The 16,829-nt window shown below is 38.5% G+C and overlaps 1 protein-coding gene across 2 annotated transcripts in view; it reads left to right on the forward strand.

Annotated features, from left to right (window-relative positions):
- Nucleotides 1-16,829, forward strand: part of Rfx7 (regulatory factor X7) — a 75,896-nt gene that overhangs the window by 28,902 nt on the left and 30,165 nt on the right. For both annotated transcript variants that reach the window (XM_051197927.1, XM_051197926.1), the window contains exon 3: nucleotides 12,043-12,076. In XM_051197927.1, coding sequence (XP_051053884.1) covers nucleotides 12,043-12,076 — 34 coding nt within the window. The remainder of the gene's footprint in view (nucleotides 1-12,042; nucleotides 12,077-16,829) is intronic.

Consider the following 16,829-nt stretch of genomic DNA (forward strand, 5'->3'; position numbering starts at 1 on the left):
TCTGATGTTCTTCCTTCCTTTCTGTGGGCTTGAATTCTAACCTTTGCCAGACTTCCATTCATTTCGCTTAACATTCATATTTATTTCTGTTTGTTTGGTTTTGGTTTTTCAAGACAGGGTTTCTCAATGTAACCCTGACTGTCCTGGAACTCCTTTTGTAGACCAGGCTGGCTTTGAACTCAGAGATTCACATATCTCTGCCTCTCAAGTGCTGGGATTAAAGGAATGGTCCACCACGTCTGGCTCATTTTACTTTATTTATGTGTGTGTTGTTGTTTGTATTTTATGTTTACTCTTTGCTCTTTGGCTCTTTTGGAGGGCCTGTCACCCAACTCCCAGATAAATTACAAGCTGAGGCTTATTCTCAATTATAAATGACTGGCCTTGGCCTTGCCAAACTTTGGTGGCACACACCTTTAATCCTAGCACTCAGGAGACAGAGGCAGGAGGATCTCTGTGAGTTTGAGGCCAGCCTGGTCTACAGAGCTAGTTCCAGGTCAGGCTCAATAAATTGGATGGATGGATGGATGGATGGATGGATGGATGGATGGATGACTGGCCTTAGCTTGGCTCATTCCTAGCCAGCTTTTCTCTACTTAAATTATCCCATTTACCTTTTACCTCTGGGCCTTTTTACTTTTCTTCTGTAATCTTACTTTCACTCTTACTTGGTGACTGGCTATATTATGGCTGAGTGGCTGGCCCCTTCTTTTCTTGACCCTTGATCTCTCTTGTTTCCCCATCCCTCTTTTTCTCTTTACCTGCCAGCAGCCCTTCCTATGCATTCTGCTGCCTTGCTATTGGCTGTTAAGCTCTTTATTGGATCAGTTGTTTTAGACAGGCAAAGTAACACAGATTTATAGAGTAAGCAAATGCAATATAAAAGAATGCAGCACATCTTTGCATCATTAAAACAAATATTCCATAGCATAAACAAATGTAACACATCTTAAAATAATTTTCCACAACACATATATGCCCACAGATAGATGCCCAAAAAAGATGTCAGACCCCTGAAGTTGGAATTAGAGGTGTTTGTGAGTTTCCTGATGTGTAGGCTGAGAACAGAACTCAGGTCCTCTAAAAATAAGTAGCAAGCACTCTTAACTGCTGAGCCATCTCTGCAGCCCTTCCTCTAACATTTCTTGCAAAGCAGAACAAACTCTCTCTGGTTTGGTGATAAGAGAAGGTATTCCACTTTCTGTTTTGAAGGTTTCTTTTTTGTTTTTTGTTTTTTATTTGTTTTTCAGGTTATTGTTACAGGTTGGAGGGCTTTTCCTCCCAGAACTTTAACATTTCTCCTATACTCTGAACTTGATTCTATGATATCTCATGTGGACTTGAGTATAATTCACAACTTTGCTCCTGTGTAGATAAGGTATATTTTTCTCCCTCTGCTCCTTCTGTCAGGACTCCCCCCTTCTGTCTGACCACTGAAGTCTGAGAATAGCGTGGTTTATTTGTGAGGAGAGTCGCTGGTGTCTCTTATTCATTTGAGGATTTTTCCCCCTCTCTCTCTCTTAGTGTTCTCTGGGTTTCCTGGATCTCTGGTTTAGTAATTGACATTAATTTGAGGGAATTTCTTTGTCATTATGATTTCAAAGATACCTCCTATTTCTTTCCCACCCTTCTTCTTTGTTTTTAGTTATCTCACAATTCTTCATAGTTTTGACTTTTGTCAGTTTCCTTTTTCCCTGTTTTCAACTTTGGTATTTTTTGTCTTTTGTTTTTTGTTTTTTTCATTGCGATACTCTGGGCGTAGATTCATTCTTCAGATTTCATTGGTCTACCAGTAAGCCTGTTAAAGTAGAAATACTTGGTTTCTATTATAGTGCTTTTGTTCTCTAACTTTTCCTCTTGAGATACCACAATGTTGATCTCTTGCTTACATTGTCCATCCATTCTTATAAAGACACACTTCAGCATCTTAATCACTGCTATCTGATTTTCAGAATCTGATCCAGCATCCTTGTCCTATCATAGTTCAATTCTGATGTTTGTCATGGTCTTGGAACCAGATTTTTTCCACTTCTGTTTCTGTGCTGGGTAGAAGAAGCTGCTGTGGATGGGCCTTCAGCACTGCAGTAGGAGGTGTTAGGGAGGAGAGGCATTATAGTGTCATGTAAGTCAGTGTCTCTTTTAATGAGCCTATTCTCCTGGACTATAAATTTCACAAGTGTCTCTCTCATTCCTTTCCTTGAGATAGACTATGTAGAGGGAGGAGTCCAGAGTTACTCTCTTTTATCATTCAGCTCAGGTAATACCCCAGGTAATATCAAAACTAGGTTTTGTTTTGAGGGTAGAACTAGTTAAGAAACAAAGAGTTCTTTGGCATCTTTCAAAATAGTGTCCTCCCCCGCCCCAGAGTTACTAGGGGATTTTTCTCTAGTGTTCACTGAGGCAACTTGGTTGAAGGCCATAAGGTAAGTCAGGAAGTGTGGCTGGCCTCCCATTACAAGAATCTCCTGTAGTTTGTATCTCTCAACCATTACCATTCCACACCAAGCCTGCAAAAATCCATTGGTCATAGTTCCCTGTTAAGGTTCTGGACCTCACAGAGGTTTGTATTGGTAATTCTTTGTCAGTCACACAAGTTCAAGAAGATTGGGATCTGTCATGTGATTTCACCTTGATGGATCTAAGAGGAGATGCTGGATTTTTTTTTTTTTTTTTCTTTTTTAACTTTTTTTTCTTCTTGGAGGACTAAGTGGTGACTTTTTAGTTTTTACGTGCTGAACCAGAAATCTGAAGTCTTGTTTTGTTTGTAATCCTCTTATCAGAGCCCTTTATCAGTTTTTATTTTTATAATGATTTGATGTCAAATCTAAGAACAGCCATGCTCTAGATCAGATTTTTCTCATGTTTCCTCCACAAAGGTTTTACAGTTTTGTTTTTGATTTGTCTATGATCTAATTTTGAGTTAATTTGTGAAATAAGGCATGAGTTACAGCCTAAAGTTCATTTTAAAATCTATTATAATGAAATACAACAAAATTTGCCATCCTAACTGTAGCACAAATAATAAAAACCCAGAGACAGATAATAGGATTCAAGGTGAAGATTAGAGAAGCAAAGCAGCCAAGCTATTGGAGAGTTCTTACCGCTACCAAGACTAAAACCAAAGGGGGAACGGTCCTGTCCTCAGCACGACTGCAAACTGCAATGTTCTTCACCAAACCTCAACTGCTCTTGTCACTGCACTGAGCTCCTGCCTTATATTCTTCTCTAGTGCTGGTATTAAAAGCATGTCATCCCAAGTGCTAGGATCAAAGGTATGAGCTCTGTTTCTCTTTTGGATTGATTCACTCTTATATAGTCCAGGGTGTCCTTGAACTCACGGAGATCTATCTGTCTATGTCTCCTGAATGCTGGGATTAATGGTATGGCCACCAGTGCCTATCCTCTATGGCTGACTAGTGGCTAGCTCTGCACTCTGATCTTCAGGCAAACTTTATTAGATTACAAACAAAATATCACTTTATCTCACTTTATCTAACAATTTTTAAGAGTATAGTTACCCAATATTGGTGGTGCACACCTTTAATCCCAGCAGACAGGTGGATCTCTGTGAGTTCAAGGCCAGCCTGGTCTAAAGAGCTAGTTCCAGGATAGATTCGAAAGCAATAGAAAGAAACCCTGTCTCAAAAAAAAAAAAAAAAGAGTGTAGTTAAGTCGTCAGGCAATGGTGCAATGGTGGCATAAACCATTAATCACACTCAGAAGACAGAGACAGGCAATTTTCTGAGTTCAAGGCCAGCCTAATCTACAAAGTGAGTTCCAGGACAGGCTCCAAAGCTAAACAGAGAAACTCTATCTTGAAAAACAAACTCTGTGTGTGTGTGTGTGTGTGTGTGTGTGTGTGTGTGTGTGTGTGTGTGTGTGTGGTGTGGGTATTTAAAGCTGGGCATAGTGGCACAGGCCTTTGTAAGTTCAAGGCCATCCTGGTCTACGCAGTGAATTTCACACCAGCCAGGGCTACAAAGTGAGCCGCTATCTCAAAACAAAAAGCACTCTGGTCCCACTGCCTTCTAATCCCTATTGTCCATAGTCTTTTTTGAGTTTGATTGCACTTAGTGCCTTGTGAGTAGAAAGTAAAATTATAAAGTTTTTTGCATTTTGGTGAGTAGTGTGTTTCAAAGCAGCCTGCTGCCAGGCTCATGTGTTTGTAGCATGTATCAGAATGTCTTACTTTTTAAAGCTGAATAATACTCTGTGACTATTTCATATTTTGCATCGATTTACTTATCCATTGATAGATATTAAGGTTGTGTTTCATATTTTGTATCCATTTATTTACCCATTGTAAATAGATATTAAGGTTGCTTTTACTGTCTCTCTTAAGAATAATGTTCCCTGCGCATGGATATACAGGAATCTGTTTGAGTCCTTATGTTGGTTGCTATGGGGATGTATGTGTCTTACTTAGGGTTTCTATTGCTATGAAGAGACACCATAACCACGGCAACTATTATAAAGGAAAACATTTAATGGGTGGCTTACAGTTCGGTCCATCATTATCATCATGATGGGACATGGTAGCAACCAGGGAGACATGGTGCTGGAAAAGGAGCTGAGTTTTATATTGATATGTAGGCAACAGGTAGTGGTTGGTCTGTCTCTCTGGGCATGACTTGAGCATATATGGTAAGAACTCAAAGCCCACCTCCTCAGTGACATACTTCCCCCAACAAGGCCACACCTACTGGAACAAAGGCAACCCTCCTAATAGTGCCACCCCCTTTGGGGGCCATTTTCTTTTAAACCACCACATTCCACCCCCTGGCTCCCAAAGGCTTGTAGCCAATGCAAATATACATTCAGCCCCATAGTCTCATCTAACAGCCTCAAACTATTCAAAAGTCAAACGTTCAAAGTCTCTTCTGAGATTCATGCACTCTCTTAATTGTAATCCCCAGTAAAATCAAAATAACTTGTAACATATAATGGCATAGGATATACATTACCATTTCAAAACATAGGGAAGGGAGCATAGTAAGGAAATACTGGACCAAAGCAACACCTAAAACCAGAGGGCAAACTCCAAACACTGCATCTCTGTGTCTGGTGTTAAGACAATCTTCAGATCTCCAACTCCTTTCAGCTTTGTTGGCTGACACCCTTCTGTCTCTTGGGCTGCTTCCACTTCCTGTCAGCAGCGTTCCTCAGTAGGTGTCCCACGGCTCTGGGGTCTCAGACATCTTGGGGCTTCAACTTCACAGCTTCATGAAATGGCTTCTTTAAGTCTCCATACAGGAATACACCTGACACATGCCTGGCCTCAGCAGCTTTCCTTAAGTGTGGAGGCAAATTCCATAGTTCCTTCTATCCTTGACTCTAAAGCCAGAGCCACATGATCAAAATTTCCAAGTTCTGCTGCTTGCTAGGATTGGAACAAGACCCCCTCATTCAATTGTATCTTCAGCTTTCTGTTTCCCATGGTTTCCTTTACTCCCTAAACTTGGGTGTTCTGGAATTTGCTCTGTAGACCAGACTGGCCTCAAACTCAAGAGATCACCAGCCTCTGCCTTCCCAGTGCTGGGATTAGGATTAAAGACATACATCACCACACCCAGCTCTAAGTTTTTCTTCAATTCTTTTTTACAAATTGGAAAGTTGGCTGGGTGGGATCTTGCCCTGGGGTTACCACCTCCTCCGTTCCATTTCTTAATCTGTTTATCTCCTTGAACACGGGATTTAGCTTTATTGCACTTCCTGGTGCCCCTTTTCTCAACCTGCATATTTTGTCTTTTTATTTGCTCACCTTGCTCCTTTTCATTGTTAAGTCTTCATCAGAGTTAACACTAATAACCTCACAACAGAGTCTATACTAGGCTGTTTTGAGATTGCCTCTGCCAGTGAAATTAATCCAGAACTCGTTAGCCTCAAGCAGATTCTTCGGACATGGGCAAAAGGCAGCCATATTCTTCACCAAAATATCACAAGAACAGTCTCTAGGCAACATATTAAAATTATTTCCCTCTGAAACTTCTTGAGCCAGCCCCTCTCCCCCACAGCTAGAATCATCTTTATCACCACTGTCTTCCATGCTCCTACTCACATGGCCCATAAAACAGTGCTTAAAGCATTCCACTGCTTTTCTAATCCAAAGTACCAATGTCCAAATTGCTTCATTCAAAAACATGGTCAGACCTATCACAGCAATACTCCAGTCCCTTCCTTCTCTTACAGTCTCAATTAAATATCTAATACGTAATAGTGTTTGATACTTTTCAGCTAAAAAGTCTTATACCTAGCACATCACTTGTTGGTCATACCAGAGATACTTTGTCTTAGTGTCTATGTTTGCTTGTTTCAGTTCAAAGATTTACCTTATTTCTGACTCAGTTTCTTATAATGTAGCATAAGATACTAATCTGTGTGGCTATTTGACTGTTGTCCTCACTGTGTAGTAGGGGATGGAGTTCTTTCCCTTCTGGGTTATCCATTAACATCCCACCCTTCGTTTTAGTTTGTTTTCAGATGTTACGTACATTATAAAAATTAAGCAGTAAGTAAAAATACAAGAAGCCTTTTAGACATGTAAACAATGTTGAAACCTCAAAAATCTCATCTTTTAAGAAAAAGCTATTTTTATGTTTTTACCTTATGGTTCATTCCATGATTTTGATGGTGAATATTAACATATTCTGTGCACACAGTAAATTTACCTGTGTTTGGAACCTGTAGTTAGTTAGCTCTTCAGGATAAGCACTGAAGGGTAGTTCAGCAAAGAGTCAGTGTCTTGGGGTATAGCCAGGCCCTTCTTTCAGCTCAATCACTGAAATACATAGTGAGTTTATGGAAAAAGAAGTTCCAAAGCTTGAGATTAAAGCACAGAATATTGTTGATTAAAATCCTAATAGAGGCATGATTGATTATCAGTTATAACAAGTAGCAAATGAAAAGTGTGTGACACTACATGAGTCATTTTTGCCATAGCATGCATGTCAGAGGACAAGTCACCAGAATCCATTTTTTCTTTTCACTATTGTTTGCTAGGATCAAACTCATCATAATAGCTGTCTCATCAGTCTCATTCAACTGTTTTGAGTCATTTTCCATATCTGAAAATGAAAAGATTAAATAAAGTTTCACATGTTGTTTTCTTTTATTCAATTAAAAATTATTTTATCAAACATTCAATAAAATGTTTTAAAGTTGTACTCAGTCTAAGTTTACTTTTTCTTACATTAAATGATATCACATGGCATTTAATAAGAATATTACATATTGCCCCCTGAATATGGGTCGCAGCCAGAAGGACTGAGCAGTCTAAGGGACCTCAGACAGTGGAGCCAGGATGTATCCCTGGTGCACAAAAGGACCTTGTGAACACATCCACCATGGAGGGATACTGCCTTAACCTAGAGGCAGGAGGGAAGCCCTAGTCCCTACTTCACATGACCTGTCAGATCTACATGACCCCAACTGGATGGCATTCCCCTACATATGGAATTGGGGGGGTGAGGGGGGGAGGGTGGTTAGGGTGCATGTGAGAGGGCAGAGAGGGAGGGAAGGAGGGAGGAAGGGAGAGGGAACTGGGATCGACATGTAAAATAATAAATTAAATAAAAGAAAGATTCATCTAGAAAAAAAGATATTGCATATTTGTAATATAATTTTTATGTAAATCATCTTGTTTAATCTTTATGAAAAACTCTGGGAGATAGTGTGTCTCAGAAGGAAATAAATGGTTCATGTAAGTAAAATATATATAGCTAGTGAGAGGTCTCAGGTGTTCTAAAGGGACACTGAAACTGACTGTTCTGTATGGAGTATTAAGAGAGTTATTAGAATCAGGAACAGACAGACAACAGCATGGCAGGGGCTCTGAAGAGAGGAAATTAGGGCCCCCATGGCTCCAGTGGACATCCCTTACACCTTTCTAAGGATGGGATGATTTTACAGTACAAGCCTGTAGCCAGGCTCTCTGATTACCATGCAGAAGAGAGGGAAGGGATTGGAAAAAGGATGTGTGGCCACCAGTATCCCCTTTAATATGAACTCACTTCCCAGGTGAAAGATCCTGGCACCTGGAAGTCTGTTAGCTAGAGGTTTGTGGTCTCTCAGAAGAAGCCTGTCAGTATCTGTCAGAGGAGATGGGCTGTGCAGCTATTGGAGCCTGGGCCACAGTGTTACATTCTTAAATAGTTGCAATCAGAATTCTGTGTTCAAATGCCATGATTTCTTTCATTTCTTTCCTTTTTATTGCTGTTGTCCTAGTTAGGGTAGGGTTACTATAGCTGGGATAAAATACCATGACCAAAAGCAACTTGGAGTGGACAGTTATTTGGCTTAAGCTTTCACCATTTATCATCCAAGGAAGTCAGGACAGGAACTCAAACAAGGCGGGAACCTAGAGGCAGGAGGTGATGTGGAGGCCATGGGAGAGTGCTGCTTATTGGCTTACTCCCAAAGCTTTCTCAGCTTTTGTTTTGTTTTGTTTTGTTTTGTTTTTGGCTTTTTGGGGGGTGTTTTTTTTTTTTTTTTTTTGGTTTTTTTGTTTTTTTGTTTTGTTTTATTTTGTTTTTGAGATAGAGTTTCCCCTGACTGTCCAGGAACTTGAACTTGAGTATACCCGGCTGGCTTTGAACTCACAGAAATCCACCTGCCTCTGTCTCTCAAGTGGTAGAATTAAAAGCATGGGTTACCACTGCCCAGCTTTTGGTTTGCTTTCTTATAGAAACCTAGGTGGCATCACTTACAATGGGCTGGATCCTCACCCATAAATCACTAATTAATAAAATGTTCTCCAGGCTTTCATAAAGTTGAATCTTACAGAAGCATTTTCTCAATCAAGTTTTTTCCCTCAATTCTCTTCTTTCAGACAAGTATAGCTTATCTCAAGTTGATATAAAACTAGCTAGCACAGTTGTTACATGTGTTACGATTTTGTTAAGTAAGTTTTTGACTCCAAGAAGTGTGGTATATATGAATGAATAAGTGTGTTATGATTAATTTAGCTGTGTGTGATTATCTATTGATACTTTGAAATATCACCATTGACTTGAAATTCTGTTTGCATTGAAACAAGTGAAATTCTCAGATTGAAACTAAACACACACACACACACACACACACACACACACACACACACACTGTTCAGTATATAGTCCAGAAGGCCATTGGTTTCCCCGGACTGGAATTACAGATAATTGTGAGCCACCATAGGAGTGCTGGAATTGAACTCAGGTTCAGTAGCCAGTGGTCTTAACCATCTCTCCAGTCCCACTGAAGTAGTTTTGGTGTTTACATTCCCCTTAGAAATGTATGAGTATTGAATGTTCCACATCCTTACTTTTTTAATTTGTGTGTGTGTGTGTGTGTGTGTGTGTGTGTGTGTGTGTGTGTGTGTGAGAGAGAGAGAGAGAGAGAGAAAGAGAGAGAGAGAGAGCGAGCTGACATTGACTATGCCATATTTGTGTGCAATCCCACATAAGCCAAAGAGGGTTTTGGATTTCTTGGAGCTGAAGTTACTGGCATATTGGCAGTAGTAAACTACTCAGTATGGGTGCTGGGAACCTAACTCAGGCCTCTGGGAAGAACAGTAAGTATTCTTAACTGCTGAGCTATCTCTCTAGCCCTAGATAGGAGTTCTCAAAAACAAAATACACCATAAAGAGAAAGTTAAAATATTGGGTTAAAATTTTTAATTTGACCAGCCATGGGTGCTATTAACTAGCAAAGTCAGCTGAATATGAGATGTTGGTGTCTAGTATATATAGTCTTCTCTCATTTAGTAAGCATTAGATCTGAGCCAAAGATTAGCTCAGCTGATAAAGTACTTGTCTGTCAAACATGAAGACCTGAGTTAAGGCTCCAGAAATCTCTTTAAAATGCTGGATGCTGTGGTGTATACCCTTAATCCCACTACTGGGGAACAGACAGGAGCATCCTTGGGGCCAGTCAGTCCAGCCTGATTCTAACTGTTGAACTATTGAACCCCAGGACACTGTCTCAAAGGAGATAGTGTTATAACTGAGGTAGTTTGCTGGTCTCTATAAGAGCAAGTGTATAGACATGTATACACACAAACTAAAAGCCAGGTCCATGTAAAAGTAGAGAAAGGACTGAAACAATTTGAAAGGAAAAGTCTCATGTTCAGTAAGTGCCTGAAAAACACAGCATTGCTGAAGAAAAATGTCAATTAAAAATATATCCACTGTAACGATAAGTTTTAAATACATATGTATATATACTATATATGTGTAGTGTGTTGTGTGAGAGAGAGTGTGTGTATGTGAGAGAGAGAGAGAAAGAGAGAGAGAAATAGCCAAAGGAAATTAGAAACTATTAGGTAAATAGTAGTAGTTAGGAGCACATGCTGCTGTTCAGAAGACCTAAGTTCACATCCCAGTACCTGTGTGTCAGAGTGCTCACAACTGCCTGAAATTCCAGCTCCAGGAGAGCTGATGCCTCTAGCCTTCACAGGAACCTACACTTGTGTGCAGAGGCATGCACATAATATAGAATAATAAAAATAAATCTAAAAAAGAAAATAAGAACTACCATACACTGCTGATAGAGATACAAGGGGGATATAATCGCTTAGAATGATTTGATAACATAAAGTTGAAAGGATGCATTCATACCTCGAGAAAATCAAATTCTAGATTTATGACTAAGATATTCTCGTGTGTTTGTCAGGAGTTACTGGCAAAGACATTTATTGACCTGATGTTGGCAGGATAACTGGTAAAAGCATAGGAGCAAAGGACCTATGTGAATGAACAAAGATTCACTGAGCAGCTAGCTCATGTGTGGTGGTTGGTAATAGGGTAGATCCAGAAAACAGTTAGAAGGCTACTATAATGAATAAAGAGCTTTAAACAAGTTGGAGAGAAAGCTAGATTCTTTTTAACAGTAGTGTTTAACCTATAGATTACTTTCTGATTTTATGCCATATTTCAGGAGTTGAGACTAAAGAAAAATAATACGCAGTGGCTGTTTGCCAATGATATGCTGTATAAGTGACCCCACAGTAGATTTTAATTAAAGGCACACACCTTTAATCTCAGCTCTTGGGAGGCAAAAGCAGGTAGATCTATGATTTTGAGGCCAGCCTGATCTTTAGACCAAGTTCCAGGACTGCTAGGGCTACATAGAGAAACCCTGTCTCTCCTCCTCCCCCTCTCCCAATCCCCAAAAAAGACCTTTTATAGGGTTATTCAAAGAGAATTTCAATCCTTTCTACCTATCAGAAGTACCTGTTACTCTTCTTTCAGTCATTCTGAACTTTACAACTAAACTCAATCCCGTCATACCTTGATGTTTTTGCTGCCATTGTTTTACACACTTGAAATACAGATACAGGTACACAATTTTGATGCTATGTGTATTAACTGAGAAGAGATTTTTAAATACCAATTTTCACTTCATAACCTATATCACATATCAAATAGCTGGGGGTTTTTTTGTTTGTTTTTTGTTGTTGTTGTTGTTGTTGTTTATTTGATTTTCATCTTTTATAAATAGCTGGAATTTTTTAAGTTTTTTTTATTATTATTATATTGTGTGAGTGTTTGCCTGTATCTGTGAGTGTATGTATGTATATGTACCACTTGCATGCTTGGAACTGGAGTTACAGGTAGTTGTGAGCCATCATGTGAGTGCTAGGAATTGAAACTGCATCCTGTACAAGAGTAACAAATATTCATCACCAGCATTAGGGAGGCAGAAGCAGGTCTGTTCTACAGAGTGAGTTCCAGGACAGCCAGAGATACAGATGGAGAAACCCTGTCTCTAAAAACACAAAGGTGCTCATAACCCTTGAGCCATCCCCTCTGCCCCATAACTAGGTTTTGTTGCATCTACTTGGCTCTAGGACTTATTGTGAAAGGTGCCTTAGTTTATGGTATCTTCTAAGACTGTGTAAAGTATCTAAATGTTTCACATGATTTGCTTTCATTTATACTTTAATGGGTATTATAACAAAATACAGTACTTAATAAGTACTTAGTCTGTATAATTATTGCCTCTGAGTAGTTCTCACATTTAATAATGCTCTATTTTTTATTAACCCTAACCTTCTTTTTCTTTTAGCAAAACTGTACAATCTAAAGTGGACTGCATTTTGGTAAGTGCAATACCTAACATCATTGCCCTTCTTAAATAAATACTGATTCTAAGTACCACTAAGTTCTATGAGTAAAATCTTATATTTATAATCCTTTGGACACATTCATTATCAACTGTCTCCTTTCTTTTATGTATGTCATCAGTCCTAAGAATCACAATTGGGAGCAATTGCTCTTTACTGAAAAATTACTCAAACGTTTAATTTAAATGAGTAATTTTTAAAATTTGTATTACTATATAAGTAATTATTTTAAAAATATTTTTAAATCTTTGGTGGATTAAGTCATTTTGGTGGCTAACATTTTGGAATTCAGCTATAAAGATGGTATAAATTTAGGTTATACATACAAAGTATTTACCTTTATAAAAGCTTTGAATATTCTTTGTTTTGTTTTTGTTTGTTTTTCATGTTTAGGTTGCAATTTAAAAGCTTTGTTATAGTAACAGTTTTAAATTGGTAGTTCCTCGTACTGGTAAAGATTTTATTTTTATTTTTATTTAAATATAAGTGTAAGTGACTGTACATGTGTGTAGTTACCTGCAGACCAGAAGAGGCTGTTGGATTCCCTAGAACTGGAGTTGCAGGAGATTGTGAGCCTCCTGACATGGGTATTGAGAACCAATCTTCCTTAGGTCTTTCAACTGTATGGGAAAAAACAGGCCATCTTTGAATGGTTTGTGATCCCAAAAGTCATAGAGGTAAAGGCAAGTTTGAAAACCAGCCTAGGCTACTTAGTGAGATGGACATGCGCGCGCGCACACACACACACATCTCTCTGTCTCTGTCTTTCTGTCTCTCTGTTTCTCTCTTTTGCTCACACATATACACACACATGTCTCTCTCTGTCTGTCTCTCTGTTTCTCTCTCTCTCTTTCTCTCACGCGCGCACACACACACACACACACACACACACAGAGTCATATACAGACATTCACACACGATGCAACTGCTGGAATGATGATTAATACCCTACCAACTCACTCTACCAGCTTTCACAGGAGCCTAAGCTCTATGCTCCTGAGCGTCTAACAGCTTTGCACTATTTAAATTATGAATTGTCAAGATAGCTAATTCCATTTCCTTGTAACTTCAGAACCTTCTCCTATTCAAATTCTGTGGGTTTTGTTTGGTTGGTTTGAGGTATCTGATGCTGTGATAAGTATATGATATCTTGCTAGTGTTTTCAATTTTGTTAGCATAGTAGTCTCTCAAAAGGTGACTGAATACTAGTTGTTCATGGGGAGAAATTCAGTAAGTTCTGTACATTTCTAATTTAATAGCTGAAGAATGGCATTGTAGGGGTGTTTTCACTTGTATCTTTCACTTCCAGTTTTCCTTCACTGGCTTCCTTTTTTTCCTTTCTTCTTTTACCTCTCTATTTCTTGCCATTGTTTTATAATAGCAATCTGAAATAGGTAATCTTGTTTCCCTTTCACAAATAAAATAACTGATAAACTTAGACTTAGGTATCCATACTTTGGAGGATTAGTCATGTTTTCTCATCATGGAGAAAATAGGAAGATAAGTCTTATCAATTAAATTCTAAATAAGAACAAAAGATTTTGTATTAAACAAGTAAACAAATGAGCTCAAAATACCAGATTTTGATAAATGTCATCATTAAATTTGAAAAGGGAACATTGAGGCAAATGATGGTGACCAGAGTAAACTTAGTGGGTGATCAGGAAAGGCCTCTTTGAGGTCATGACAGCTGAGCAGACCTGAGAAGCCAACCATGATCTGGCAAGATGGCTCAGTGAATAAAAAAGCATTATCAATAGCTTATCAACTGAGTTCCATCCCTAGAACCTAAATAAAAAGAGAACAAGCTCCACAAATTTATCCTCTGACCTCCATGAACATGCTATGGCATGCAGGTACACCCACCCAAATAATAAACAAGCAAACAAACAAAAAATCAATGTTTTGTAATGGCCTGACGACAACACATAATAGACAACGAGAGCACACAAATTCAAAATTAGGAATGAGTTTTGAATATTTGAAAAATGTAAGGATTTCAATGAGTTAAAACCATGGAAGGAAGGGAAATGATAACAGAGTAGTGTAGGGAGTAGTTTATGTCTGGTGTACTTAGGTATGGCAGGAAGGATGCATGCATCCTAAATGCATTGAAAGCCACATAGAAGGCTTTTAATAGAGCACAGTGCTCAGACTTTGCAAAAATATTGCTGAGTCAGGCATGGTGGCATACACCTTTAATAATACCAACACTCAGGAGGCAAAGACAGGAGGATCTATGAAAGTTCAAAGCCAGGCTGGTCTACATAGAGAGTTCCAGGACAGCCACGCTACACAGAAAGACCCTACCTCAAAAAACAAACACCCTCAAAAGTGTGTGTGTGTGTGAGAGAGAGAGAGAGAGAGAGAGAGAGAGAGAGAGAGAGAGAGAGAGAGAGAGAGAAAATGTGTGTTTGAAGGAATGGACTCTATAGATAAGGGGAACAGGATAGAAGTAGAAAAACTAGTTAGGCTATTCATTAATTCAGTAGAACATTAAGGAATTTTGTTCCAGTGATGGAAAATGTTAATTATTTCTACATTATTTTATTTTTGAAATTACATATTCTGTAATTCTGTTAAAGTTTTCCATTTCCACATGAGATATTGATTCATAAGTCCTTTGTTGTAATATCTTCTTTTTGCTTTCAGTTTTAAAAGATAATTTTGCTGGATATAGAATTATTGCGTGGCAGTTTTATGGCTATGAATATGATATTTTATTGCTTTCCAGTCATTATTGTTTCTGATAGGAAGTTAGGAGTTAGTCCATCATTGTTTTCCTGAATAGGATGAGGTTTTTTTTTCTTAATTGCTACCAAAGTTTCTTTGTATTTGATCTCTCTTTCTTGTTAACTTGCCCACAAACTCTACCTCTCAGCTGCTTAACTGTTATATATGGGACAATTTATTAGTTTGTGTCATCCTACTCAGGGTTTATTCAATTCATCTTCAATAGATTAGTCAAATTTGGGGAGTTTCCAAATACTTTTCTGTCCCTTGGCTTTTCACCCCCCTCTTAATATTTCAAATTGCCATAATATTGAAATAACTAATGTTATTCTGGTCTTGAAGACTATTTTATTGTTGTTTGTTTGTTTGTTTGTTTTTTCCCCTCTGATTGTCTTTCTCTCTACTTTGGTTTTTCTATTAAAATTTTCTAAACCAGGGCTGAAGAGATGGCTCGGTGGTTTATAGCACTTCCAGCGGACCTGGGTTCAAGTCCCAGCACCCACATGTCAGCTCACTGCTGTCTGAACTCCAAGATCTGACAGCCTCACATAGACATAGATGCAAGAACAACACCATTACAAATAAATTTTTTTTTTTTTTAAATTTCTAAGCCTAGCACTCAGGAGCTGAAATGGAAGGACTGGAGTTCAAGGTGAACCTAGACTATTGAGTTAGTGAGAATGAAAGCCAGGTACACTCCATAGAGAGTGGACTCCAGACAGCACATGGTTCAAAAGCTCTTGTGCTTACAAGGATATTTAGTTACAAAGAGGAAATGGAGGGGCTCCCTGATGGGGTTAGATCCTTCTTTGGCATATATGACTAGCATCTCTGCTTATGTAATGTCATATTTAATATACATGATCTATTCTATAATCTTTTTATAGCCATCTGCTTGAGATGCAGTCCATATTCATGAGCTTTTAAATGGTTTGTGGTATCCCAAATGTCACCTTGGGAAAATCTTGTTTTTTTAGTTCATATGTATATCTTTAATCTACTACTGAATTTTATTTCCTAGCCATAGTCAGATTTTTTTCCCCCTGTTAATAGAGAGGGTTTGTACAATTGAAGGAACTGTTTAGGGTAGTCCAAGGGGCTTTTTCAGTTACTTGGTCCTGGAGTTAACCTTCCTGGAGGTACATCTGACCCTACCTCCTGCTTCATCTAGACATGGGTAGCCTCATTTTGGTAGCATTACTATTCAGACCAGGTGAGATGGGGTCATGGCAGCAGTCTCCAGCAAGAATAGGGGCTCTGATAGTTATTTACTGACATTCAGATGTCTTTAATAACTTAAGTACTTCTTCGTGTATTGTTTTCCTTTATCAGTCTCTTCATTCATAATCCTAAATCCTAGCACTTTGTTTTACCAGAAGACAGAGAAAAAGGTAGGCAGTATGAGGACTCTATTTTCCATGTTTGTTGTCTTAATTTTCAGTTTCCTAACTTCTATGAAAATCAGGGGAGTTAGAGGCATAGGATTTCCTTTTGTGGGGTACCTACATAAACTATGTAAAGGGAAATTGTTTTTCCATTCTGTCCTGGAAAACATCAAGCAACCAGGAGAGCAAATACTTTATAGTATATTATATTTGATTACTGTTAAGAATTTGGCCTTCTACTTATAAACCTACTCAACTAGGTATGAAATGAAAACAGTTTAATTTCTCTGCTATGCTGTAAGTAATATGATCTAAGTACACCTGGAAGAGGTTGAGTTACTAGGGGTCAGGGAAGGAAAAGTAAACCAAGTCCAATAAGCAAACGAGCAAAACTCTAATGTTGTGGCTTGAATGAGAATGGTCCCACAGACTCATATACACAATACTTGATTCCCAGAGGCTGAGGTATTTGACTAACTGGAACATCAGAAGACTGTGTCATAAGTCTCCAAAAACAAAATGAATAGACACTTACAACTAAGAGAAAAATCTTATGTGCACATGTAACTACTGGGGGATTGGTATACCATGTCTATGATGAAGAGCCCTTA

The sequence above is a fragment of the Phodopus roborovskii genome, unplaced genomic scaffold (genome assembly GCF_943737965.1).
Source record: "Phodopus roborovskii unplaced genomic scaffold, PHOROB, whole genome shotgun sequence".
Taxonomy (NCBI): domain Eukaryota; kingdom Metazoa; phylum Chordata; class Mammalia; order Rodentia; family Cricetidae; genus Phodopus; species Phodopus roborovskii.